We start from the raw sequence: 26,633 nt of genomic DNA on the forward strand, positions 1-26,633 counted from the left end.
TTGAAGAGGCCCTAATAAGATTTCAATATTTTATCTTCGATTCTTAAGTATTAGGTATTTAAAACTGTTCTATTGATATCTATAAAATTTTTATCTTTTTTATTATTATATAACTTATAATGCTTTTCTGTATGTTCCTTTGCTCTATGTTTTGTAAGCAATAATACCATTATAGAAGAATAAATATTTCTTTTCTATAAATTCAAGCTAAACCTTTCACTTCACTTTTCTGACTTTATCTAGGAACCTATATATTGCTCAATTCCATACAGGGTATATAAGCAAATGACCACCAGATTGCTTTTATTTTGTGTGAGTTTTTACAGCATTTTTTTCTGGTGGGTCTGGGCACATTCTGCTATCATTGTCCTGCGGCAGTGCGTTTGGTTGGATATTCCTTTTTGCACATCCACAGATTGAGTTACGCCCGCTTGTCCTTTGCAACTGGCAGTCGGTGTCCTTGTCGTCGCCCATCAGTCGCACTCGTCCGAATCGGATTCTCGCCCTGGCCAAAGGATCCTGCGATGGCCGTGGCCGTGAACAGGACGTCGGCCACCTCCTTTGGGTGGCTGGCCATCACTGGGTTATTGAAAAATCGGATATTGCGTATTTTTTAATTATGAACGAAAAGACTGGATATTAAGTCCCATTTGGATTTAAATTTAATTAAACTTCACTTTGGCCATGTTGCCTTTTTCTTGGTCTTTGAGGGATTGCCGAACGCAAAGCCACACACATTTCGACATTTTAAGCATTAAATAAACTTTAAAGTGATGGCAAGAAAAGGCAGGACTATCAGTTCACCTCTATCAAATCTGAATTCCTCCTAATTCCCAGAACTTGTGCATACATGCAGAAATATTTTAACCCGCTCGAGCAGTGCAAAGTCCGTTGAACAAATAAACTTGAAAATACATATCATAAATGCATAGTTTTCGTTCTTTTTTCGGGGAGACGGCCAGACTTTGCTATTCATGTTTGGCCAGACGCTCGAAGGATCAGGGGTTGCGAAGGGAAAGGGACCAAGGGACAATGGCAAGGACCAATGGCAAGGACAAGCTGCTCCTGATTCTGCTTCTTTGGCTGCCACTGCAGTGGCAAGCTCAAAATTTTAATGATATCAAATACATAGAAAGGCATACATGTGTGTATCCTGGGCACAATGCAGTCGGCATTAAGTGGAAAAGGATGCGGCAAAGGATACACTCACACATAGACACGGCCAGGCATGCATGCGTAGATTTTATGTATTTGGCTCACGATTTAAGCTGCCGGGGAAAAGGAGAAGGAGCCCGGGAAGACTTCGCTGCGGCATGAAATCCTACAATGCGAGTGTGTCCTTTCTACCCACAGGATATGCGCCAAAATCAGCCCGAAATGATGTACTTAATTCCTAGCAGCAGCAGCAGCAGAAGCCTCTTTTTTCACCACCGTTTTCTATTTAATAAACTGCATGCAGTTTTGCGCTTTCTCTCTCTCTGGGGGAAATGCAAATGAAACTGCAAGGATGAAGGAGCCACAGCTGCACCGCAGGAGTCTAGAGTCTAGACCTTGACGGCCACATCGCCGTCCTTGTCGGCGGTGTCGACTCCGATAAGCATACGCCCTGTGGGCGCGCCAGATATTATAATACGTGGCCATTATCCCGGCTCTGCCGGCGATAAATCACACCGGGACATCTTTGTGTGCCAGCAGCAGACCCAACACCATCGCAGACCACCAGCAGTCCAGCTACAGAGAGAGAAAAAATAGCCTATTCGATCAAGGAAAATAATATAATTTTTAACATCCTGTTCTAAAACATCTTATATCATGTTTCATTAAGGCACATCAAGTTCTCAGCAGAAATACTACTAATACTACTATAATAATAATAATATGTTCCTTAAAATTATTAATTTAAAATGTAATACCATTTTCAGAATATTTCTCTCAGTGTCAGAACGAAACCCATTGAAAAGGTTGCCCTGGAAACTGGAGCAGTTGGAGTCCGCCGAGCAGACGTTTGCCTGGCCATATCTGAGTCGCTGCATCGCGGGCACGCTCATAAAATGTTGCGCCTGCTCACACCCCGGAATCAGATCCTACCATCTCCACCAAGACCCCCTCCCCTCCCCAGGGTCGACAAATTTGCTTAGAATTTGAAATGCAAGCCAGACAATGGTCGCAGACAGGCTGGGACAGACGCATTGAGGATGTGCTGGGCTATGAAAAAGAAATAAAAGCTGCCCAGCTCCGACAGAAAGTGGAGAGGTGCAGGGATTGTTAGTCGGGATCTGCATTATTATTATTATTACAGTCGCAAGTTCAAGTTCATGGTTGACTCTGGGTAGCTCTCGAAATGGAAACCATCATAATGGCGGATTGAGAGACTTCCGGATAAGAAAGGGTGGTACCTAAAGAGACATTATTTGATAAGACAGCTGTGGTTAAAAGGCGTCTGCGGTTTCAAAATAGTCTTCATTTTTATAATCCTTTAAGTTCTAAAAACTCTGGTATCAAATATATCAAAAGTAACATTTGATTTTCTTATTTAGGTACGTATTAAGACTTTAAAAATCGAAATAAAATTGCCAACTTTTCTTGCATTTCCATGATTGTCCCTTTTGGGACAGCCAGTTCATCTTGTCACAATGCCAAACTCATCGTTTCATGGGATCCACTATGCTGTCTCCTCTGTGAAACTTTTGAATAATTCCGTGGGCATTCAGCAGCATGCTCCATTGGCGCCCCGCCCTGAATGCACTGATCCCTGTGCCCTATCCGCATCCACATCCGCATCTATATCTGGACCTCGTACTCCCTCCAGTAAACCGGGACCATTTTATGGCCATGTCCGTGTCTGCTGTCTGCTCTCGTGGCCTTCAGACGCTCATAAACAAGCGACACAAGTTGGACACTGCCAGCGGAGCATCCGCGGATGAGAGCTGAATGGGATGGCGACTGGGACTTGGCCGAGGGACGAATGAACGGATCTAATGTGCTGGGCGTGGCTTTGCATTTATTCGTGTGTAAAATTTTAATTGAAATATATATTTAAGCAGGGAAGAGGCGACAGCGACAGCGACGAATGTCATTTGTATCTGTAGCTGTATCTGCAACTCCCAGATGCGGATGGGAGTACGGATGCGGATGCGCGTGTGCCTCGCTAATGTTTTCATTTGCATGCGAAGGACATCAGCCCGGAAGCGTGTTTATATGCAAATGTGTCCTGTGATTATCGAGGCTGCGCTGAAATGTCTGTTGCTGCTGCTTTTCCGCCCCCTTGATGGCCACGTCTGGGTGTTAACTATTTGTTTTTGTGCTCAGATTTTATGTTTGGGTATCCAGGGGCGTGTACGTTTGTCTGGCCATCAGCACTCTCAAAAAAACTAGAGAAACAAAAACTCATTTTTGCTATGCGAATTTAAAAGTTTACTTAAAGCTTGGTCTATGTGGCAGGAACATAAGACTGTCGACCCTTGGATATGTCGAGGGGTAATTGGAAGACCATTGCGTTGGGCTGGGGCTTATTATTACCGTAGTTTTCGCCACCGGCACACAAAGCTGAATAGGTAGGATCCAACCGCTTACAGGCACTTCCTGGTTTACTTGACATCCGATAAATGGGACGTTCCACGAAAATATCTGTACTAAAGGCGCACACGAAGATGAAATTGTGGACGGAGTTCACGGTGAATCGCATTGCCGAGCAGCCCACGTGGGTGTTCCGATCGGTCATTAAAAGTAAAGCTTTTGCAGCTCCACTGGAATGAAATAGTCAATAATATGGAGGTAGATATATTATTTCAAAACCTTGAGAAGGTATTATGATAAACCCCACCTTTTATCCAATGAAATCGGCATATAGAGAGCCATTTTCATATTGATGTAATCCGCATATTTGGTCCAATCTTGGATGGTCCTTAGCATCAGTTCGAGGTCCTCGAAATCGTTCAAGCTACCCAGGTAGTAAGTGGATCCTTGGTTGGTGCCTACGTAGTAGAACTCCGGTGAGCTCAGGCAAAACTTGTGTGCAGAGCACGTGATGACCGCCATTCGTGCTAAATCCTCAAGATCTGTAGAGTAACTCAATCGGGACATTCGGGCAGCCCCTCCTTTGAGATACTTCTGCCTTCCACCGGCCGTATAGTTGCGAAACTCATTGAAGGCATTTAGTAAAGCATTTCGGTACCTCGACATGGAAAGAGTCCTGGCATTCGACGGACACATTACGCTGTATTTCTGATTGGATGTAACTTTATCTTGAAGGATCTTATGTTAACAAAGGTAACTCTTTTTACTTACTGATGGATTGTTGCAGGCTAAGTTATTGGTTCCGCAGTAGGGCAGTTCGCAAAAGTCGATAAACTCGCCCCAACCAAAGTGAAACCATTTGAGCAGCATTACGAGTTTCAACCAATTCAGCTCCATTTTTTTTCATAGACTGTGGGTTCTATTATGAGAAGTACGCTTATTTATTGGACTCACTTTGGAAAGTATTTCAAGAATATCAATTTTCTTCTAGGAACAAAACTAAAAAAGCTGTTACAAATCACAGGTAGCATATGTTGCCAACCATTATTTCAAAAGAAATTTCAGATACCATAGTCAAGCTTTCTATTTAAGTAGAAATAATTAGAAAACATGGGTATATCATTTCAAATCAACCCCAGAGACCTTCAACGGCTTCGATTAAAGCTAGCACAGCCTTTGTGGAGTGTGTCAATCGAACACTCTTGTTAGGGATGTGCTCATTAAGTTCACAGCAGTTGGTGATATTTGAAAAATCCATTAGAGTCGCCTGTCCTTCTGCCGCAACCGCAAGGCAACTCCTGTCCCGATCCGCCCCCACTTTCCGCCACTTAACGCTCCGCGTGGCATAAAATTTCTATACAACAATTTATGTTAAAATTAATGAAGAGCTGAACTCGTAGTCGCGGGGTGTGTCCCCGGGTGTTGAGGTGTTAAGCATTAAAAAGAGCCCAGGCACGGGAAAAATGTAAATTCCGAGTGCCTGAAGCTCTTGACAGGGGCTTCTGTTGACCCAGGCCGTCGGCTGGCCAGCAATGAATGTCATTTGGATTAAACGTTGGATAAGTTTTTAATTTATTGTGCACACAACACAATGTCGACTAGTCTAGGGTTTAGACTCCAGGTTAAGTGGGGGTGTAAGTGCAGGTTATCTTGGCGTGCTTATCGGAGCGTTCTCATCGCAGCCACGTGCCGTGTCCCACGGTCAGGAACTGGATTTCCTCTTAGTTCAGCTTGAACTGGTTGGGCTCGGTGCCCGCGTGGAGGACCAGGTGCTCGGGGGTCATCGGGGCGGTAAGGGTCACCCAGGACTTTGGAAGACCAGCGTCATCGCGAGCTGATTGCAGAGCCTGCTGCAGGGCAAACGCCACGGCGACGGACAGACAGATGGCGGGCTCTCCAGTGGCTAAAAACAGGAAAAGGATTCCCAGTTAGTTGGATTATTTCAGACAGGTCTTAACTATCAAACTCACCCTTGGACCTCATGAAGCCCGCCTTATTGGGACTCCTAGGCAGCAGTTCAATGCGCAGATCCGTGGGTATATCCTTTGCTCCTGGTGGCTTATAAGTCCATGTGCGATTTGTGAGGCACTCGCCTGTCTGAGGATCCACAACGACCTGTTCGCTGGTCCAGTAACCCAGTCCCATCATGAAGGCCCCTTCGATCTGGCCAATGTCCACATTGGGGTTCAGACTCTCGCCGGTGTCCTCCAGGATGTCCACTCGACCCACAATGTAGTTGCCGGTCAGGACATCCAGCTCCACTTCGGTGAGACAGAGACCACACACGGAGTAGGGATCCATGTCTCCCTGTTTGCACTGATCGCTGGCTATCAGGTTAATCTTCCTGTTATATGCCTCCTTGATGAGGTCGTGCCAATTCTGGGGCTTAAGCTCCTCCTTCAAAGGTTCCAATCGCTGATTGAGGGTCTCGCAGGCCTTGCGAACCGCATAGCAGAGCATTTCACTGCCCACCGCTCCTCCGGTGACCATGGAGTTGGCTCCGTTGATGGTATCGCTGGCCTCGATGCGAACCTGCTCCATGGGAATGCCCAAAGTGTGTCCCACAACCTGCGAGATCTTGGTGTTCATGCCTTGGGATAAAAGATAGATTTAGATTAGCTCTTTTGACAAATGATGAAATCCACTCACCTTGTCCCATTTCAATGCCTCCGTGGGAGACCACCACGGTTCCATCACTGTGGTAAATAGCCACGGTGGCGGGGAACTGGCCAAAGTATCCAATCTGGTACTCCATGATGCACAGGCCCAATCCTCGCTTGTGCCAGCGGTTCTCCTTGTTGTGAGCAATTACCGCCGCCCTGCGTTCCTTGTACTTGGTGCTCTCCAGGAACCTGGGCATCATTTCGCCCATCTTGTGGGCGGGCAACATATTGGCATAACGGACATCGACCGGATCCAGTCCGGTTTCGAAGGCAATGTGCTCGATCATGTTTTCAATCATGGCGATGCCCTCCACGGAACCAGGAGCACGGCAAGGGGTGTTCGATGGTGAATCCGTGTAGACCAGGAAGCCATCCAGCTTGTAGTTTTCACTGAACTCGTAGCAATTCTTGGAAAGCATTACAGTGTGGCTAATAGGTGACTCGTTGGACAGGTAGCCTGCATCCTCGTAGAATCTGCTCACGATGCCGGATATCTTTCCGGATTTCTGGACAAAGAAGTCGTAGTCGCAGTGGAAGGCCCATCGCTTTCCCAGAGTGGTCATGATGGATTCCAAGGACTGGACAAATCTAATGGGTCGGTTAAGTTTGTGAGCAGCCACGGCAGCGGCTGCAGCGGCCAAGTTGCCCCTAGTCGCCTTGCCACCATATCCTCCTCCAATGCGACGCGTCTTTACCTGCACCTCGTTGGTCTTGATATTCAGGATATTGGCGATGCAATCCTGGGTGAGGTCCATCCACTGGGTGGCCGCGTAGACCTGCAACCCACCCTCGAAGGGCAGAACCACTGTGGTCTGGGGTTCCATGTAGTAGTGGTACTGCAGACCCATGTCTAGCTGACCGGAGGAGCTCACATCAAAAGGTTCCTCCAGCTCCAGGACATCGATGGTGGACTTGACCTTCTGCTCTAATCTCTTGTTATTGCCAGCTTCAGATCCAACCTTGTCCAGCACATGCTTCAAGCTGGGCAGCAGCTCTTCTGCTCCGCCCTCGTAGGTCAGCTTCACCAACTCTGCAGCCCGATTAGCCAGGGAGTTGGAGTTGGCCACGATCAAGCCGACGGGCTGACCAAAGAACTTAATCTCCCCGGTGGCGAATAGCTCCTCTTCCTGTGCGAAGAAGAATTGATCCCTGATCTTGGGCCCAACGTAGTTAGGTCCCGGAATGTCCTTGGCATCCAGGTACGCCACCACTCCGGGAAGATCGAGAGCTGGCTGTGGATCCACTTTGATCACCTTGGCGCCTACCTTCTTGGCGGACACAAACGCCACCCACAGCTGATTGTGCTGGGTGGGCAAATCGTTGGCGTAGGTGGCTTCGCCGGAGCACTGGATCAGACCCTCGTGTTTCTCCGTGGCCTTGGTCACCGGGTAGTGCTCCTGGAAGGTCTCGAAGCTCTGTTGGCCACTGGACACGGGCCGTTTGAGGAGAGAACCTCCTGTCACGAACCGACTGGCCAACCCCTGTTTCCTCTCAGATGCTGTTTTCAAAAGGAACTTGTAGAAGAGTCCACAGGCCAACTTGCGACGATATGCCGGAGAGGCGTCTGGTAGGACTTCATCGGGTTGAAGCAGGGTGGAAAGTTGTCCAAAGGCCTTCTCCACCAATCCATTCTCAAAAAGATTTTTCTCTTGGATCAACTTTTCAATTGCCGTGGCATGTACGAATTCCGGATTGATTCCACCGAAGCAAATGCGGGATGACTTCACCTTGGAGTCTCCAGAAAACTCGACGAGGAAGGCAGCATTCACATAGGCATGGGCATTCTGAGCACGGGGCATAATCTGTTTACAACAAAAATATAATTAATTTTGGATTAATAAGATATTTATCTATGAAAACTAAAAAATTTATATTTTATCATTTTAGAGAGTAACAAGAAATTATTGTAAACTACTTTGTGTATAATATTCTGCATTAAGTAGTGTTTACAAGCAATTAAGAGTGTCTGGTTGATAATATACCTCTGAAGTGCACTATTATTGATATGAAATAATATCGATTTGCGTTGTCTTTTATAAATACTAACCTTGTAAGAGTCAAAGGCAAATCGCTCCTTGGGGTAAGCGGATAGCACCACGCCCCGTACAATCTTTCCCTCCATGGATCCACCAAGATAGCTGGCCAGGCTCACAGTCTTCTGCTTGTTCACCGCCTCCTGGACAATCACACGGGCATCGAGGGCCTCCAGGACAATGAACACATCCGAGGGGAACTCCGGGTGGGCATGCTTGATGGCCAGGTTGCCCGCCAAGGTGCCAGCCTGGGTTAATGCGAAATGGGTCGATAAACAACAGGTACTCAAGGTGTTTTTTTCAAAGGGTGATATTCTGATTAGATAAGCGTTGAGGGCTTACAAGTGATAAGACACTCCAATTTGACTTACATTGCGCACTGGAACATTGGCGATCCAATCGAGGTGTTGCCACACCTGGCCCAGATACTCGAAACCCTTGGTTTTCTCCAACTGACGGCACAGCTCCATGGTTTCACTGAGGCTCAGGTTGCCTCCAAGGGTTAGGGAGGACTTATCCGAGCTCAGCTTGTGACCCTTGAGCTCCGCCAGGCCGGACACATCGATGAATGCCTTGATGTCCGGACTACGTCTGTAGACTCCATGGGCAGTATTGCCAGCCACAAACATATAAGGAAGCTTCTCCTTGACTGCTCCCTGCAGGGCGGCAAAGAGCTCCCCCAAATTCTCTGGCCAACTCCAGCGACTGCCATCCGGATACAATTGGCTGCCCTTGGGCTGCTGCTTCTTGCAACTTCCGGAGCAGGTTTGACCCGTCTTGGGGCACTGCTTGGTGCTCAGATCCTCAATGTCAATGCACTCGGCCGGCACCTGGATGTTACTGTCCACCGCAAAGGACTTCATGGCATCCAGGATGGGGCGATAGCCAGTGCAGCGGCAGATGTTGCCTCCAAAGGAATTCTCCACCTCCTCCATGGTCACCTTGCCGCCCTTTGATTTCAGCAGGCCGTACATGTTCATCACGATTCCCGGCGAGCAGTAGCCGCACTGGGTGCCGTTCATCTTGGCCAATCGCTGCTGGATGGCATGGTAGCCGGTCCGCTTGTTACCCAACCCCTCCGAGGTGGTCACCTCCAGACCTAAACAGGTGTTCAGCAGCGTGAGGCACGAGTTGACCGCCCAGGTGCGCGGCTCCCCGGTCTCCGGATGCAGTCCACTCAAGGTGCAGACGCAGACGCCGCATCCGCCCTCCTGGCACATGAACTTTGTGCCCGTCAAGCCTGCGTACTCCCGGATGAAGGTGTTCAGCGAGATATCCGCCGGCAGAGCAGCCAGATTAACTGGGTGGGGTGGTAAAAACGATGCAATCAGTAACTACACAGTTGAGGTGTTATCTTATCAGGCAGTTTAAACCGTCACAACTTGTCAACGCAATGTTTGTTAATATCTCCTGGTCAGAAGCAAATAACTTTTGTCATTTTTTGTGCTTTCTATCAATAAAATATTTGTATAATATTACTTCTTGCTAAGATAAACAAAAACCAAGTACGGATACTCAATACTGTTCAGTTAATTAACTGTAATGGTTACTCAAACAACCGTAAACAAACATTTTATTACTCAGAACTGTTGTAAAATACATAACTTACAGAATTCTACGTCGTTTGGAATTACTTTTCAGGTATATGAGTTCAAAGTCTATTTTTTTAACCCAATTACATTTTCGTCAACTAATTGTCATAGTTCTGATAAAAAAAATTGTGATATAATTATTGCATTATCGTTATAACTGTCCTTTAAAAAATTATATTGGAACACCATGACATTCATTTTCTTACTATCAAAAGAAGACCTCATTCTCAATATCATAACACTATAATTAATTATCCAAAAAAAAAATTTAACCACCTAACGTCTGAGTAGCAGGTATTTCGTCGTCGAATTGGCGTCTCAGTTCGTTGTTCGTTGAAGTCTAGAATCTTATAGATGACAGCCCATCCCCATCAATCTAGTAGCAATTAACTGCCCACACTCGCATACACACCTTCATGGATGGTGCCGTTGATTGTAATTCTTCCAGCCATTATCTGTGCCTTATATAAGACCTCGAATCACTTGAAAGCCGTCGGTAATATTGTTGTGAAATTAACTGCAGCCTTTTTAGCCTTCAATTGACGCCAGTGTTTCGAAAATTATTGGGTGGTAGGCGGTTCTGGAAACTATGTTTGTTATTTCACCATATGAGGCAACGGGTCACTTGTCCGTTTCGAGCGATTTCCTCGCCAATCTCCGAGCGACTGTGGGCTAGGGCCTTCCGGAGCCCCATATATATTCGTTCTCCGGTCCCAAAAGAGATTCTCGCGTGCCCAAGTTCAAGTTCACGTGCTCCGCTCTTAACTACCATGTTCTCCATTCCGCTCGCCATTCGGCATCATAATAGAACAGCACTATGAAACGTTATCTCACGCCCGGTTTTAATTACTCTCCCTCTCTCGGATCGGAGAGCTTTATCAGGAAATGGATTGTTTAGACGATTTTGTTTTGCTCAGTTTTCTAAACAAAATAAAGTCTGATATTATGGTTCGGAATGAGGGGAGTGGGAGTAACTGAAATGGAAAAAGTCGAAAGCTTTCTGCAATCACACAAACATACTTATCCATGAAGGGTATACTTTCTTTGAAAAGTTGTAGTTTTACCTGCGAGTATTAAATAATAATTTGTAAAGCTAACCCAAACGTTTCCAGAGAACATTTAGTGTAAACACCGAACTAAAGAGTATTGCACAACACTATTAAGGAGTGCCCCTATATATGCAATTTTAACTATAGTTTTGGTTTATGCTACAGAAAGAAAGATGAAATTATTACCTTTTTTAATAGGTATACTTTATTAGAATGAAGTATTGAGAATAGGATATAATACATGTTCAAAAAGAAACAAAAACGATTAAAAATTATATACAAGAGCTCATTACACCAAATTTAGTTATCCAAAAGCGTTCAAAACTAACCCGAAGTGAACGGGAATATATGAAATTATTACAAAGCGAATGCTTCCACCTGGCTTCCGGAGTTTAAGACCACCGTCTCCGGTGTTGTTGGTGCGCCCAACCGCACCCACTCCCTGGGAAGTCCCGCATCCTTCCTGGCCGACTGAATAGCGTGCTGCATGGCGAAGAGAACTCCCACAGCCAGGCACAAAGCTGGCTCCCCGGTGGCCTTGGATCTCATGAAGCCCACGGGATTGGGACTCTTCTGCAGCAGCTCTATGCGAAAGTCGATCGGGATGTCCTTGGCTCCAGGAGGATGGTAGTTCCAGGTGCGGTTCGTGAGAATTCGGCCTGTCTGGCGGTCATACTTCAGCTGCTCGGTAAGAAAGTAGCCCAGGCCCATCACAAAGGCGCCCTCCACTTGACCCACATCTATGTGCGGACTAAGGCTCTCTCCGGCATCCTCCAGGATGTCCACCCGGCGGATCAGATGGTTGCCCGTCAGAATGTCCAGCTCCAATTCGGTGAGGCTCAATCCGTAGATGTTGTAGTTGGGTATGTCACCCAACTTGTACGATTCCGTGGCGATGAGGAAGACGGACTGCAAATAGGCCGCCTGGAGCACCTGCACCCAGGTGGCCCGAGGTCCTAATCTCTCCTTCACCGGAGCCAGTCGCTGGTTCAGAGTGTCGCAGGCTTTCTTTACCGCTAATCCAACCATCTCGCTGGTCATCGAGTTGGCCGTCAGCATGGCGTTGGCTCCACTGACCGTGTTGCTGGCCTCCACTCGCACCTTTTCCAAAGGAACCCCCAGCACAAGGGCAGCCACCTGGGCCGCCTTGGTGTTCACTCCCTGACCAATCTCAATTCCACCATGTGAGATCACCACCGATCCATCCTCGTGGTAAATGGCTACTGTGGCTGGATATGTAAAAGCGATGGTGGTGTTCAAGGCGAAATTCATTAGAACCAGTCCTAGACCTCGTTTACGCCACCGGTTTTGGTCGTTAAATTTATCAACTTCCTCTCGTCTTTTTCGGTACTCTGTGGATTGCAGAAACTTCGGCAGCAGATGTACCATTTTACTTTCCGGGTGGAGGTTAACTAGACGAACATCTGCGGGATCTAGCTCGCAGGTAAAAGCTATATGCTCCATGACTGTCTCCGTCATAGCAATGCCTGTGGATAAGTTATATGATTTAAAATATGAAATAATTTTTGAAATAGTTCGGCTAAGTCGTACCCTCTGTAGTTCCTGGAGCTCGACACCAAGTAGAACTGGGGGCGTCTGTTAGGATGGCACTGCCCTTCGCCTTAAGGTTCGAGTCATTCAGGTTGTACACATTTTTTAGGGTTGGCAGGGTCAAAAAGTCCACGACATTTTCGTTTAGACTGCAGCCAGCATCCTGATAATAGTTATTGGTCAACATGATGATGGATCCATTAGCCCGCGCTCGGAACTCGTAATCCGATCGGCAAGCCCATCGTTTGCCAATAGTTTCCATCATGGACTCGATGGTCTGCACAAATCTAGTTGGGCGCTTCAATTTGGAGGCCACCAGAGCAGCTGCACATGCCCCAAAGTTGCACCTCGTTTCCTTGACACCATAGGCTCCTCCAACTCTTCTCACTTGAAGCTGAACAGAGTTCGCACTCACACGAAGCACTTGGGCAATAGCTCCCTGGGTGCCATCCATCCACTGGGTAGCACAGTACACCTGAAGGATGTCATCCAACGGCACTACTATCGTCGTTTGGGGTTCCATGGTGAAGTGATACTGGGATCCCATTTCAATGACGCCCTTTCCTTGAACATCACCTGGCGCAAGAGGTATTTCTAGAGGTTCAAGGTCCACCTTCTTCGAGCTCAAGATCCGATCGGTTTGGTTTTCGGCCAGCACTTGGTTCATACTTGTGTAGATTCTTCGCTGATCCCTGGCATATGTGACCACCACCAAAGTGGCAGCATAGACTGCGATATCGTGGGTGAGGGCAGCAATCACTCCCAAGGGCTGATCATAATACTTGATTCGACCAGTTGCGAATAATTCCTCGGGTTCGGGGTTCAGTTGATTTATAGTGACAAAATTGTTTACTCCTGGAATATCCTTGGCTGAATAGAAGGCCACCACTCCTTTGTACTGGAGGGCAGCGGAAGGATCGATCTTCTCGATGGTGGCCCCAACTCGCTTTGCGGTCACAAGGGCACAGTGTACTGCATTCGAGGTGGTCAGCAGATCGTTCATATAAGTGGCTTCTCCAGAACATTGGATGAGACCTTGAAAATACAATAAATAGGAAAAAGGAAAAAATGATAACAAGTAATTCTGATAACCTTGTCAGGCTCACCTTCTAATTTCTGTACTGGTTGAGTGACTGGGTAGTTCTTTTTGATGGTCTCAAAGGATTGGCTGCCAGAAGAAAGAGGTCTCTCTAGCAGCAATCCTCCTGTACGAAATCTTTCTTGAACCCGCTCCTTGGGTGCGGTGGCCAGCAGGAACTTGTAGAGCAAGGAGCAGGCCAGGATTCGACGATATTCCGGAAAGGCTTCCGGTGGCCGTTCCTCGGGTTGAATAATAGTTGGAAGTTGTTGAAAGATCTGTGCAACTGTGGTGGGATCGTAAAGATCTTTGCCAGAGAGAAGGTTCTCTAGTTTCTCCGCGTGCACAAAATCTGGTGAGATATTTCCGAAACATATGCGAGCAGATTGCACAATTCTACGCTGAATGTTCTCATATTCAATAAGGAAACCCGTGTTCACATAGGCATGCACATTCTGCGCTCTCGGCAAAATCTATTAAATTGCTAAACAGTTATTTGATAGAACTAAGTAGTGCTAAACATTACTTTACCTTGTGCGATCCGAAAAGGTATTTGTCCTTGGGATAGGCTTTCAAAATAAAGCCACCCAACACCAGTTTAGGAGTGGTATCAATGAGGTAGGACGACAGACTCACAACCTTGTTACTACTGGGATTATCGTAGACCAGGACATGTACATCCAAAGCCTCGAATGTGATAAAGACGTCGGATGGAAACTCGGGGTGCTCCTTTTTAATGGTAATATTGCCTGCCAAAGTGCCGTTCTGTCGAAACAAAACAAAAGGTTTTGAATTTTAATAGCTACTTAAACTGGTTTATAGTAATTATTTTCAAAACTGGTAAAAATGTATTGATAACTTTTAATTACTACTCACATTTCGCACAGGCACATTGGCAATCAGGTTGAAGTGCTGCCACAACTGGGTGCAATACTCGAATCCGGGCCTCTTGGCGGCCAGTAGAAACACCTGCATGGCATCTGTGAGTGTAACGTTTCCACCCAGAAGCAGGTGATCCGCTTCAATGCTGTACTGCCTTAGCTCGGGCACCATGTTCACGTCAATGAAGTGTCGGATGTCCCTGGGTCTACGGTAGACTCCATGTGCCGTGTTCCCTGCGACCAGCATATAGGGTTCTCCATTCTTCACCTGGCCAAGGGCCGAGAAGAGCTCCGCCAGCGACTTGGGCCAGTACCAGGAGCTTCCTCCTTGATCCCTCAAAGGAGGTCTTGAGCAGCTGCCCTTGCAGGATTGACCAGTTCGCGGGCAGAGAAGCTCGAAGGAGTCCTCAATGTCCACGCACTCCGGGGGAACTTCTATGGTGCTGTCCACCGCGAATGACTTCATGGCATCCAGGATGGGTCGATATCCAGTGCAGCGGCAAAGGTTTCCCCCGAAGGCATCCTCCACCTGGGACATGCTCACCTGACCGCGATGCTGCTCCAACAATCCGTACATGTTCATCACAAATCCAGGTGAACAATAGCCACACTGAGATCCATTCAGCTGGGCAAGGCGCTTTTGGATTGGATGATAGCCGCTCACTCGGTTACCGAGTCCCTCATCAGTAAAGATGTCTGCTTGATCACAGGTATTGAGCAGCGTCAGACACTGAAACAAATATAAAAAATGAATATTTTTTCGCACGGGTTTCTTTTATTATTGCGTTGAAAAAGTCACATACCGAGTTGGCTGCCCGTGACTGGACCTCCTGGGTGATTGGGTGGTGCCTGCTGATTACGCAAATGCAGGAGCCGCATCCACCCTCCAGGCACATGAACTTGGTGGCCGTCAGATGCAGGTGCTCCCGGAGGAAGGCGTTGAGGGTGGTGTCCGGGGCATAGTCCGCCGCCTGAACCTCATAGGGGAGTCCGTTCACGTTGAATTTGATGCTCATCACTGCAGAGTCGTATGGCGAATGGAGTGCTCTTTTGGTAAGGCGTTTCTATTTCAAAGCACTGCCAAAACCTGATTACACGATAATTTGGCTAAACGAGTTCGAGCAGATTTATGCCGTCAAAGCGGGCACTGTGCGAAATCTTGCAACTTGGAAATTGCATTTTAATAAGGTTAACGGTAAAGTATTAAGAATCACAAATTGAAGATCGAATTTTAATTTATTCAGTGATTTTGAGAACATTAAAAGTATTGTATGATATAGTTCCATGACGTGAAAAAGATTATATTAATTTAAATAAAATATAAACATACTATAGTATACGTAAATCGGATTACATGAAGTCCCATTGTGTATAATACAGAATAATATTCCAAGATAAACAAAAATCATAATCAATTTTGTTATTTTAAAACGAATGTTTCCACCTGGCTTCCGGAGTTCAGGACCACCGTCTCCGGCGTCGTTGGTGCGCCCAACCGCACCCACTCCCTGGGAAGTCCCGCATCCTTCCTAGCCGACTGGATGGCGTGCTGCATAGCAAAGAGTACTCCGACAGCCAGGCACAAAGCTGGCTCTCCGGTGGCCTTGGATCGCATGAATCCCACGGGATTGGGACTCTTTTGCAGCAGCTCGATGCGAAAGTCGATTGGGATGTCCTTGGCTCCAGGAGGATGGTAGTTCCAGGTTCGGTTCGTCAGAATCCGACCTGTCTGGCGGTCATACTTCAGCTGCTCGGTAAGATAGTAGCCCAGGCCCATCACAAAGGCGCCCTCCACTTGACCCACATCGATGTGTGGACTCAGGCTCTCCCCGGCATCCTCCAGGATGTCCACCCGGCGGATCAGATGGTTGCCCGTCAGAATGTCCAGCTCCAGTTCGGTAAGACTTAGTCCGTAGATGTTGTAGTTGGGTATGTCACCCAACTTGTACGATTCCGTGGCGATGAGGAAGACGGGCTGCAAGTAGGCCGCCTGGAGCACCTGCACCCAGGTGGCCCGAGGACCTAATCTCTCCTTCACCGGAGCCAGTCGCTGGTTCAGAGTGTCGCAGGCTTTCTTTACCGCTAATCCAACCATCTCGCTGGTCATCGAGTTGGCCGTCAGCATGGCGTTGGCTCCACTGACCGTGTTGCTGGCCTCCACACTCACCTGATCCAGGGGAACCCCGAGAACGAGGGCAGCCACCTGGGCCGCCTTGGTGTTTACTCCCTGACCAATCTCAATGCCACCATGTGAGATCACCACCGATCCGTCTTCATGGTAGATGGCCACAGTGACGGGATAGTTGAAAGCCACAGTAGTGTTTAGCGGAAAACTCATTAGAGCCAATCCCAAACCTCTTTTGCGCCATCGGTTTTGCATGTTGAATACATTAATCTGTTCCCGTCGCTTACGGTACTCAGTGGAGGTCAAGAACTTTGGTAGCAACTGCACCATTTTGTTTCCCTGCTGAAGATTAACCAAGCGAACATCGGCAGGATCTAGTTGAAGGGTAAAGGCAATATGCTCTAAGGCAGTTTCCGTCATGGCAATTCCTGTGAATGGAAAAACTAGCCGTTAATAAACTTGTTTTGTTGATATTAAAATGAATAAACAAATACCAGTAAAATATTTTTAACTTACCCTCCGCAGAACCAGGAGCTCGACACCAAGTGGAACTGGGTGCATCTGTTCTGATGGCACTGCCTTGTGCCCTGTAGTTTGAGTCCGTCAGGTTGTAAACATTTCTTAGGATTGGCAGCGTCAAAAAGTCTACGACGTTCTCATTAAGATTACATCCCGCATCCTCGTAGTAATTGTTGGTTAACATGATGATAGATCCATTCGCCTTTACTCGGAACTCGTAATCCGAACGGCAAGCCCATCGTTTGCCAAGCGTTTCCATCATAGATTCGATGGTCTGGACAAACCGGGCAGGTCTTCTCAGCTTGGAAGCCACCAGGGCGGTTGCGCAGGCCACCAAATTGCATCTGGTGACCTTGGCGCCATAGGCTCCACCCACTCTTCTAACTTGGAGTTGAATGGAGTTCACACTGACGCGCAGCATGTGGGCAATGGCTCCCTGGGTGGCATCCATCCACTGGGTGGCACAGTACACCTGCAGGATGTTGTCTAAGGGAACCACGATCGTTGTTTGTGGCTCCATGGTAAAGTGGTATTGTGATTCCAGTTCCAAAATCCCTCTTCCAAGGACATCCCCTGCTGCAAGAGGAGGCAACTTTGGAGGTTCTATCAGATCCTTTTTTAGATATACAATCCGATCGGTTTGCTTTTCCGCCAGCACTTGATTCATGGTCGCGAAAATCTTCCTCTGATCCCTGGCATATGTGACCACCACCAAAGTGGCAGCATAGACAGCTGCATCATGGGTGAGGGCAGCAATCACTCCCAAAGGCTGATCATAATACTTGACACGTCCAACTGCGAAGACCTCGTCCACCTCTGGGGTAAATTGATCCACTAGAACAAAATTATTGGAGCCCGGAATATCCTTGGCGGAGTAGAAAGCCACCACTCCCTTGCACTGAAGAGCAGCAGATGGATCAATCTGTTCGATGGTGGCACCAACTCGCTTTGCAGTCACAAAGGCACAGTGCACTGCATTCGAGGTGGTCAGCAGATCGTTCATATAGGTGGCCTCTCCAGAACATTGGATGAGACCTTGAAAATACAATAAATTGAAAAAGGGAATAAATTATATTCAGTAATTATTAAAACCTTTTAAGGCTTACCTTCTAACTTCTGCACTGGTTGAGTGACTGGATAGTTTTTCTTGATGGTCTCAAAGGATTGGCTGCCAGAAGATAGGGGTCTCTCCAAAAGCAAACCTCCAGATCGATATCTATCTCGAACCCGCTCCTTGGGTGAGGTGGCCAGCAGGAACTTGTAGAGCAAGGAGCAGGCCAGGATCTGCCGATATTCCGGTGAGGCTTCTGGCGGCCGTTCCTCGGGTTGAATGGTTGCTAGAAGTTGTTGAAAGATCTGTGAAACTGTGGCTGGGTCATAAAGATCCCTTCCTGCCAGCAGTTGCTCCACTTGGTCATCGTGAATGTAATCTGGTCGAATATTTCCAAAACAAATTCGAGCAGAGGCCACAATCCGGCGCTGTAGATCCTGCCATTCAATAAGGAATCCGGCATTCACATAAGCATGAACATTCTGAGCTCTTGGCAAGATCTGTTATTTGCAAAAGAAATTTTAAAAATTTTTTGTTATTTAAGGAATCATTTATCTACCTTGTAAGATCTGAATAGATATCTGTCCTTTGGATAGGCTTTCAGGATAAAACCACCTAGCACCAGCTTAGAGGTTGTATCGCTGAGATAGGACAGCAGGCTCATCACCCTTTGGATACTGGGATTGTCGTAAACCAGGACATGAACATCCAAAGCCTCAAAAGTGATGAACACATCGGAGGGAAATTCAAAATGCTGCTTCTTGATGCTTATGTTGCCTGCCAGAGTGCCATTCTGTTAAAATATAGAAAAGTACTTATTGCTCAATGGAGAAACTGTAAAATCAAATTCAGTATTTTTTATGTTACTATATCCCTTTATATGTTAATAAATGTTAACTTATCAAAACTTGAATCATTTTTTCTCAGTGTTTATAGCTACTTAAATTGATTTACTATCTCTGTTGTGAAAGTAAAATGAGTTTTAAGCTAAAATGTTCTCTAAGGTAAAGAGTTGCTTGGTTTAGTCAAAAAGATGGAGAATGAAGAGTGAAAATGCTTTAACTCGAAAAACTAAATTAATTATCTTAATTATGAAAGAACCTTTTCTTTACAATAAAAAAATATTTAAAAATTTTTAAAAATTTTCAATTAGTAGTAGAGATAAAACTAAGAAGAAAGAGCATTAAAATGCCAAGACTACTACAAATTTCGCTAATCTTCATCTTTCCCAAGCGCCAAAACGAGTTTCGTGGATTTATGGAGTGCTCTACTTACATTTCGCACCGGCACATTGGCAATCAGGTTGAAATGCTGCCACAACTGGGCACAATACTCGAATCCGGGCCTCTTGGCAGCCACCAGGAACACCTGCATGGCATCCGTGAGAGTCACATTCCCGCCGAGGAACAGGTGATCCGCTTCGATGCTGTACTGTCTCAACTCCGGCACCAAGTTCACGTCGATGAAGTGTCGAATGTCCCTGGGTCTCCGGTAAACTCCATGGGCAGTGTTCCCAGAAACCAGCATATAGGGTTCTCCATTCTTCACCTGACCAAGGGCCGAGAAGAGCTCCGCCAGCGACTTGGGCCAGTACCAGGAGCTTCCTCCTTGATCCCTCAGAGGAGGTCTCGAGCAGCTGCCCTTGCAGGATTGACCAGTTCGCGGGCAGAGAAGCTCGAAGGAGTCCTCTATGTCTACGCACTCCGGGGGAACCTCTATGTTGCTGTCCACCGCAAAGGACTTCATGGCATCCAGGATGGGTCGGTAGCCAGTGCAGCGGCAAAGGTTTCCCCCGAAGGCATCCTCCACCTGGGACATGCTCACCTGACCGCGATGCTGCTCCAACAATCCGTACATGTTCATCACAAATCCAGGTGAACAGTAGCCACACTGGGTGCCATTCATCTGAGCTAGGCGTTTCTGAATGGGATGGTAGCCACTCAGCTGGTTGCCCAGTCCCTCATCCGTCATGATCTCCACATCGTCACAGGTGTTCAAGAGCGTCAGGCACTGTTTAATGGGTGGCAAACATATTTCAATTCTTGAGATTTTCTTTGGAGAAAGTCTTCTTACTGAGTTGGCTGCCCGGGATTGGACCTCCTGGGTGACTGGGTGGCGCCTGCGGATGACGCAGACGCAGGAGCCGCATCCGCCCTCCAGGCACATGAACTTGGTCGCCGTCAGATGCAGGTGCTCCCGAAGGAAGGTGTTGAGGGTGGTGTCCGGGGCATAGTCCGCCGCCTGCACCTCATAGGGGAATCCATTTACATTGAACTTGATGCTCATCGCTGCAGAGTCGTCGGTTGAATGAATGGCTCTTCTGGCCAAGCTTTTCTATTTCAAAGCGCTGCTGAAACCTGATTACCTGTGCAGATGAAAGTGCCATCTAGAGCGTACACTGAGCAAAATTTTTAACTGTGCAAACTTAAACTATTTTTCCTGTTGGTATTTAAGCAATTTAATTAAAGAATACATCAATAAATAATAATGTAAATTGGTAGTTTATCGTTTCTTAGAGACAAGTTAAGACATGTAAAAGTGAATGAAATCACACTTAAGAAATATCTTGAGACCACTAGATACAAATTTGGGTAATTTTTTTTAATGCAAGAAATGTTTATTTTTTTTTAAGATTATAGAAATATTCCAAAAACTGCTATAATAGACACGTAAGAACGATAAGCCTATGTTAATATTTACCACCCTGATACAAATCAATTTAATCGTTATAAAAATTCACTTTAATTGATAAGATATGTTTGTCTTCGATTGCTTTTTGAAAAAGTAACTCAGTGCAAGTTTTGAATTTATTTGTGTAATGATTATAATAGATAATATAAAAGATATACCAAAACAGTGTATAAAAGATGTGCAAAAACCCAATTGAAGATTTACTTAAGTCTAAAGCTTGCTGCTTCATGTCCAGCATTGACCACCAAAGTTTCCGGAGTTGTGGGAGCTCCCAGACGGATCCACTTCCGAGGAAGTCCCGCATCCTTGCGAGCTGAATCCAGAGCCTGTCTAAGGGCGAAGACCACGCTGACAGCTAGGCAGCAGGGTGGTTCTCCAGTGGCCTTCGACCGCATGAATCCCGCTCCAGTCGGATTTGGTTTCTGGAGGAGTTCAACGCGGAAATCGATGGGAATATCCTTGGCACCCGGTGGCTTGTAGTTCCAGGTGCGATTGGTGAGCAGACGACCTGTTTCTCGATCGTACACCAACTGCTCACTCATCCAGTAACCCAGACACATCACAAAAGCTCCTTCGACTTGTCCAATGTCTATATAGGGACTCAGACTCTCTCCAGCATCCTCCTGGATATCCACACGCTTGATCTGACTGTTTCCAGTAAGCACATCCAGCTCTATTTCGGTTAAAGCCAGACCATAAACATGATAGTTCTGCATATCGCCCTGTTTGTAGAGATCAGAGGCGATTAGGCTGATGGACTTGGCATAGGCGGCTGCCACTGTCTCCACCCAAGAGGCGCCCTGCTTCTTCACCGGCTCCAAGCGAGCTTTCAAAGTATCGCAGGCCTTACGAACGGCAAAGCACAGACTTTCGCTACCCACAGCTCCACCAGTGACAATGGAATTGGCCCCATTAATGGTATCAGAAGATTCCACCTTGATAAAGCTTAAATCGATTCCCAGGGTGTAGGCAGCCACCTGAGCCACCTTTGTGTTCATACCTGCAATTAAATTAAAGATAACTTATTGTAAGTATACCTACCTATAGGAAACCCTTACCCTGTCCCATTTCAATGCCTCCATGGCTAATCACAACGGTTCCATCCACATGATAAATGGCCACTGTAGCCGGATACTGTCCAAAGAAGAAAATGGGATAGTCCATCACTGCCAGCCCAAGACCTCGTTTCGTCCAGCGATTCTTGGCATTATAAGTTTCAATCTCTTGCTTTCTCTGCTTATACTCCCTGGACTCCAGGAATGGGGGTAGCAATTCGGACATCTTATTGCTCGCCGGAATGTTTGCCAGTCGCACTTCAGCAGGATCCTTCTGCACTTCAAAAGCCACATGCTCTATGATATTCTCCATCATGGCAATACCCTCAACAGATCCCGGGGCACGACACCAAGTGGAACTGGGGGCATCTGTGAGCACAGCATGGCCATTGTTCTTAAAGTTGTCTCCAGTAAGATCATAGCAATTCGTGGCCGTAAATTTGGAGTGACCCTCAATGGGACTTTCGTTAGGACTCCAGCCAGCGTCCTCATAGAAATCATTGTTCAAGCCCACAATCTTGCCGTTGGACTTAACGTGGCATTGATAGTCGGAGCGACAAGCCCACCGCTTGCCATTGCAATCCATCATGGACTCCAGTGATTGGACGAAGCGAACCGGACGATTCAGCTTATAAGCAGCTAAGGAGGCGGCACAGGCCACCTGGTTGCCACGGGATATCTTTGCTCCATAGGCACCACCCAATCTGCGAACCTGGAATGGATGACCAGGTTAATGCACGGATATAATAATTCTAATGTTAGACCTACCTGAAGCTGCACATCCTTGACCTTAACCTGCAGCATATGAGCAATCACAGACTGGGTGTGATCCATCCACTGGGTGGCTGAGAACACCTTAAGTCCATCTTCAAAGGGAATGGCCACCGTGGTTTGGGGCTCCATGGTGAAGTGATACTGCAGACCCATTTCGAAGATGCCCCGCACCTCCTTATCAGGCTGATCCGAGAACTTGATCTCTTTTGAGTCGGATTTGGATACAGGAACAATCCTTGATGGATCTGGAGTGGGAGAGGCAAACACATCTCCCAAGCTGGGCAACAATTTAAAGTCGGGGATGGGATTGCTGTAGCTGATCTTCACCAGCTTCGTAGCCCTTTGAGCCTGGTCAGCAGTTAAAGCTACAATGATTCCAGCTGGCTGTTCGGAGTGGCGCACCAATCCTGAGCAGAAGATCTCCTCCACCTGGTAACCAAAACTGGGCTCACAAAAGGTATTCGTTCCGGGAAGATCCTTCGCACTGTAGAAGGCCACCACTCCAGGTTCCTTGAGAGCGTCCGAGGCATCAATCTGGTCAATGGTGGCTCCTACTTTGGTGGCCCCCACGAATGCGCAGTGTAGACTATTGGAAGTGGTCAGGATATCGTTCATGTAGGTGGCTTCTCCCGAGCACTGGATCATGCCCTCCACCTTCTCCACCGCCTGGGTGACGGGGTAGTTCTTCTTCTGGGTCTGGTAGACTTGCATCCCAGAGGAGAGGGGCCGCTTCAGGATCTGGCCTCCACTTCGGAACTTCTCACCCACCTCTGCCTCGGGAGCGTGTTTCAGAAGGAACTTGTAGAACAGGCCACAGGCCAACTTGGAGCGGTAGACGGGACTGGCATCCGGCAGCACTTCATCGGGCTTAATCAGATCCACCAGTTTGGTGAATGTCTGCTCCACCAGTTTAATTTCGTAGGGACTTTGGCCCACCAGTAGTTTTTCTATGACTGAGGCGTGGACAAAGTCTGGTCGAATTCCACCGAAGCAAATTCGAGCTGACTTTACTTTGCAATTGGTTTCCACTTCTAGGAGAAAAGCAGCGTTTACATAGGCATGGGCATTCTGGGCACGAGGCATGATCTGTTGAGGGGATTATATTATTATAAATAATTAAAGTTTCTAATATTTAATTTTACCTTATAGGAGTCGTATATGTACTTATCCTTGGGATAGACTGGAAGTATGAATGCTTTGAGCACCAGCTTCCTATCATTTGTGCTCAGATATTCCGATAGGGACATTTGCTTCTCTTCAGTGGCGTTTTTCGCAGCCAGCACCTTAACATCCAAAGCCTCGAAGGATATAAAGATATCCGAAGGGAATTCAGGATGTTGCTTCTTAATAGATATATTTCCCGCCAAGGTACCAGACTTTAAAGAGAAGAAGTATGAAATAATATTCAAATAATAATAATTATACCAACATAACAAAAAACTTACATTTCGCACTGGAACATTAGCAATCAGGTCGATGTGACTCCACAGGACATTTAAATACTCAAAGCCTGGTCGCCTGGAAGTAGTCCAAAGGATCTCCATTGTCTGGGTGAGACTCAGATTAGCTCCCAGCTTTAATTGCTGCCCTTCAGAGCTGTGCTGATGCAGTTCATCCACTCCGTGCACATCGATAAAGTGCTTAATGTCGGGGGATCTTCGGTAGACTCCATGAGCCGTATTGCCAGCCACCAGCATGAACTCTTCCGAGTCCTTGACCTTATCGAGTGCCTCAAAAAGTTCCGTTAGATTCTTGGGCCAGTGCCACTGACTTCCATCTTCGTAGACCAAAGTGGATGGTTGACGGCAGGTGCCACTGCAGGCTTGTCCCGTCTTCGGGCAGTTTCGAGGCTTTAGATCCTCAATATCCGCACACTCGGCAGGAATCTCAATGTTGCTGTCCACGGCAAAGGACTTCATGGCATCCAGAATGGGACGATAGCCAGTGCATCGGCAGATATTACCTCCAAAAGAGTTCTCCACCTCCGACATGCTAACCTGGCCATTGTTTTGCTGCAGTAAGCCATACATATTCATCACGAATCCAGGGGAACAGAAGCCGCACTGGGTGCCATTCATCTTGGCCAGTCGCTTCTGGATGGGATTGTAGCCGGTGCGCTGATTACCCAATCCCTCGGCGGTCACGATCTCCAGCTGGGCACAGGTATTCAGCAGGGTGAGGCACTATAAAGAGGAAGGTCATTAGTGATCTATTGGAACTGGTGGGTACAGCATCTTTCCAAACCGAGTTCACTGCCCAACTGCGTTTCCCATCGCGAACCACACAAATACAGGCGCCACATCCTCCCTCTTGGCACATAAATTTGGTGGCCGTAAGTTGGGCATGCTCCCGGATAAAGGTGTTCAGGGTAATATCCGGAGGGAAATTAGTTAGATTCACTGTGAAATATAAAAGGTATTGTGGGGAGATGAGTAAGGCTCGAGCACAAAAAAGTATACATATTTAATTACAAAAACCTGTATTTGAGCTCGTAAAAAACAATAAACAATAGGCATAGCATTTGGACTCTAATTTTTTTTACCCGTTATTAGATACCGAAATATATGTAATTTCTGTTTAACTTTATTCGAGCTGCACAACCCCTACATTTTGTGGATCTAACGGAACTAATGATATGCTTATGGTATATGAGTCGAAGCGTCACAACGTTCAAAAAGTAAACACCCCCTGTAATGTCAATTTTTACCCTAACTATAGAACTTTAAAATTACTTAGAAGTTAGGGAAAGTGTTATTATAGGAATTTACAAGTTGAAGTCTAATCTTTGTGTTGCTACATTGATTTTTAGAGCACTGATTGTCTTGGCTCCTAATCGATACCTCGATTACTTCCACTCACCTGCATAGGGCACCCCGTTGATTAAGAATTTCGTAGTCATTCTGCCAGATTTCTCAATAATAACAGGGCAACAACAATTTAAATGTCAGCTTCTGAAGTGTTTTCTATAAATAATTCAATTAGTTTAGTGACTTAGGCTGAGGTTTTCCATTATTTTCCATTTGCTGCTCACTTTTGGCTCCGGTCGCTGCGACTGCCGTTGTTCAACTGATCGAAAAGTCGTGTCTTCTGTTCGTTTTTTCGTTTTTTAGATTGCGATTTCCTCGGCTGCCGTAAACAAACAAAAGTTAGTTTCGACACACAAACTCACATGTACACTCCGAGTGAGCTAACAACGATTTGAGTAGATTTTCAAGCTTGACGATCGACGTTAATTGCAGATTGTGTGGACTGGTTGCTCCCAAAATAAAAAACCTCTGCCTGCAAAAAAAATTAAGAAAACAATATAAAAAACTGCCGGCGTCGAATTTTGCTTGTTGCTTTGCCATCCAATTCGTCGGCAAGTTTTTGGCAGCCGACAAGTAGTCACGATATCTGCGAAAATAGGTGAAAGGGGGCTTTCTTTCGGCATAAGAAGACCATGAGTACCCTAATAATACGATGATATGTTAGAGATAGTTCTATTAATTAAAAATTAATATAAAATTCAAAAGGTATAATTTTTGTTTTGGTTTCTAATTTTTATATTACTCCACCTAAAACTAATACTGTTCAGTTTTAGGGTAACAAGAATGATGTAATTGGAAAAAGCTACAGCGGTGACGCTTCGGTTGCTTATTCGAATAATTTCACTGGTCATTAGATGACTATTCAAAACAGAAAAACTCGCTAATCTACTTTTAATTTTCGTCAAATACCATAAAAGCAATAATAAACAGGCGAACCGAATCACGTGTATGCTAAAAATAATAAAAAAAGAGTGAGAAAAAATAGAGAATGAGTAAGCCGGCCGGCAAAAAATATTTGTATATGTATGTTTTTACTCTCCCATTCTCTCAGCTTTCGAAACAAATAAATAATCTTAAAAGCTTTTGCCTAATAAATAACTTCAAGCAAAAACTACACAATCAAGCTTTCGAATGATATTTATTATGAATAAAATGTAGAAATATTAGTTTAAAGCACTTGTGAAGATAAGAATTTCTGTGCTCCTTCAAGACATGTTAGTTTATGTATTTAAATATTTGTATCATTAA

At 46.2% G+C, this 26,633-nt stretch overlaps 5 protein-coding genes across 5 annotated transcripts; all 5 read right to left on the reverse strand.

Moving 5' to 3' along the window:
- Positions 1–3,390: 3,390 nt before the first annotated feature.
- On the reverse strand, positions 3,391–4,886 carry LOC108019320 (venom allergen-1). The gene is made up of 3 exons (XM_017087140.4): positions 4,288–4,886; positions 3,824–4,224; positions 3,391–3,746 (listed from the first exon to the last, which is right to left on the reverse strand). The coding sequence occupies exons 1-3, from the start codon at positions 4,411–4,413 to the stop codon at positions 3,431–3,433; spliced, it is 843 nt and encodes a 280-aa protein (XP_016942629.4). The 5' UTR covers positions 4,414–4,886; the 3' UTR covers positions 3,391–3,430.
- Positions 4,887–5,064: 178 nt separating this feature from the next.
- Positions 5,065–10,478, reverse strand: AOX1 (Aldehyde oxidase 1). The gene is made up of 6 exons (XM_017070624.4): positions 10,217–10,478; positions 8,584–9,512; positions 8,227–8,460; positions 6,166–7,981; positions 5,487–6,107; positions 5,065–5,419 (listed from the first exon to the last, which is right to left on the reverse strand). The coding sequence occupies exons 1-6, from the start codon at positions 10,254–10,256 to the stop codon at positions 5,238–5,240; spliced, it is 3,822 nt and encodes a 1,273-aa protein (XP_016926113.4). The 5' UTR covers positions 10,257–10,478; the 3' UTR covers positions 5,065–5,237.
- Positions 10,479–11,054: 576 nt separating this feature from the next.
- Positions 11,055–15,414, reverse strand: LOC108007014 (uncharacterized). Its single transcript, XM_017070620.4, has 6 exons — positions 15,167–15,414; positions 14,359–15,093; positions 14,014–14,247; positions 13,511–13,955; positions 12,405–13,439; positions 11,055–12,340 (listed from the first exon to the last, which is right to left on the reverse strand). The coding sequence occupies exons 1-6, from the start codon at positions 15,377–15,379 to the stop codon at positions 11,211–11,213; spliced, it is 3,792 nt and encodes a 1,263-aa protein (XP_016926109.4). The 5' UTR covers positions 15,380–15,414; the 3' UTR covers positions 11,055–11,210.
- A 336-nt stretch (positions 15,415–15,750) lies between these two features.
- LOC108007012 (uncharacterized) lies at positions 15,751–20,504 on the reverse strand. The gene is made up of 6 exons (XM_017070617.4): positions 20,132–20,504; positions 19,334–20,068; positions 18,618–18,851; positions 18,114–18,558; positions 17,005–18,042; positions 15,751–16,916 (listed from the first exon to the last, which is right to left on the reverse strand). The coding sequence occupies exons 1-6, from the start codon at positions 20,342–20,344 to the stop codon at positions 15,784–15,786; spliced, it is 3,798 nt and encodes a 1,265-aa protein (XP_016926106.4). The 5' UTR covers positions 20,345–20,504; the 3' UTR covers positions 15,751–15,783.
- Positions 20,505–20,851: 347 nt separating this feature from the next.
- Positions 20,852–25,783, reverse strand: AOX3 (Aldehyde oxidase 3). Its single transcript, XM_017070625.4, has 8 exons — positions 25,610–25,783; positions 25,438–25,541; positions 24,823–24,977; positions 24,024–24,761; positions 23,721–23,954; positions 22,573–23,664; positions 21,808–22,516; positions 20,852–21,749 (listed from the first exon to the last, which is right to left on the reverse strand). The coding sequence occupies exons 2-8, from the start codon at positions 25,475–25,477 to the stop codon at positions 20,950–20,952; spliced, it is 3,768 nt and encodes a 1,255-aa protein (XP_016926114.4). The 5' UTR covers positions 25,478–25,541; positions 25,610–25,783; the 3' UTR covers positions 20,852–20,949.
- Positions 25,784–26,633: the final 850 nt, after the last annotated feature.

The sequence above is a fragment of the Drosophila suzukii genome, chromosome 3 (assembly GCF_043229965.1).
Source record: "Drosophila suzukii chromosome 3, CBGP_Dsuzu_IsoJpt1.0, whole genome shotgun sequence".
In the NCBI taxonomy this organism is placed as follows: Eukaryota; Metazoa; Arthropoda; class Insecta; order Diptera; family Drosophilidae; genus Drosophila; species Drosophila suzukii.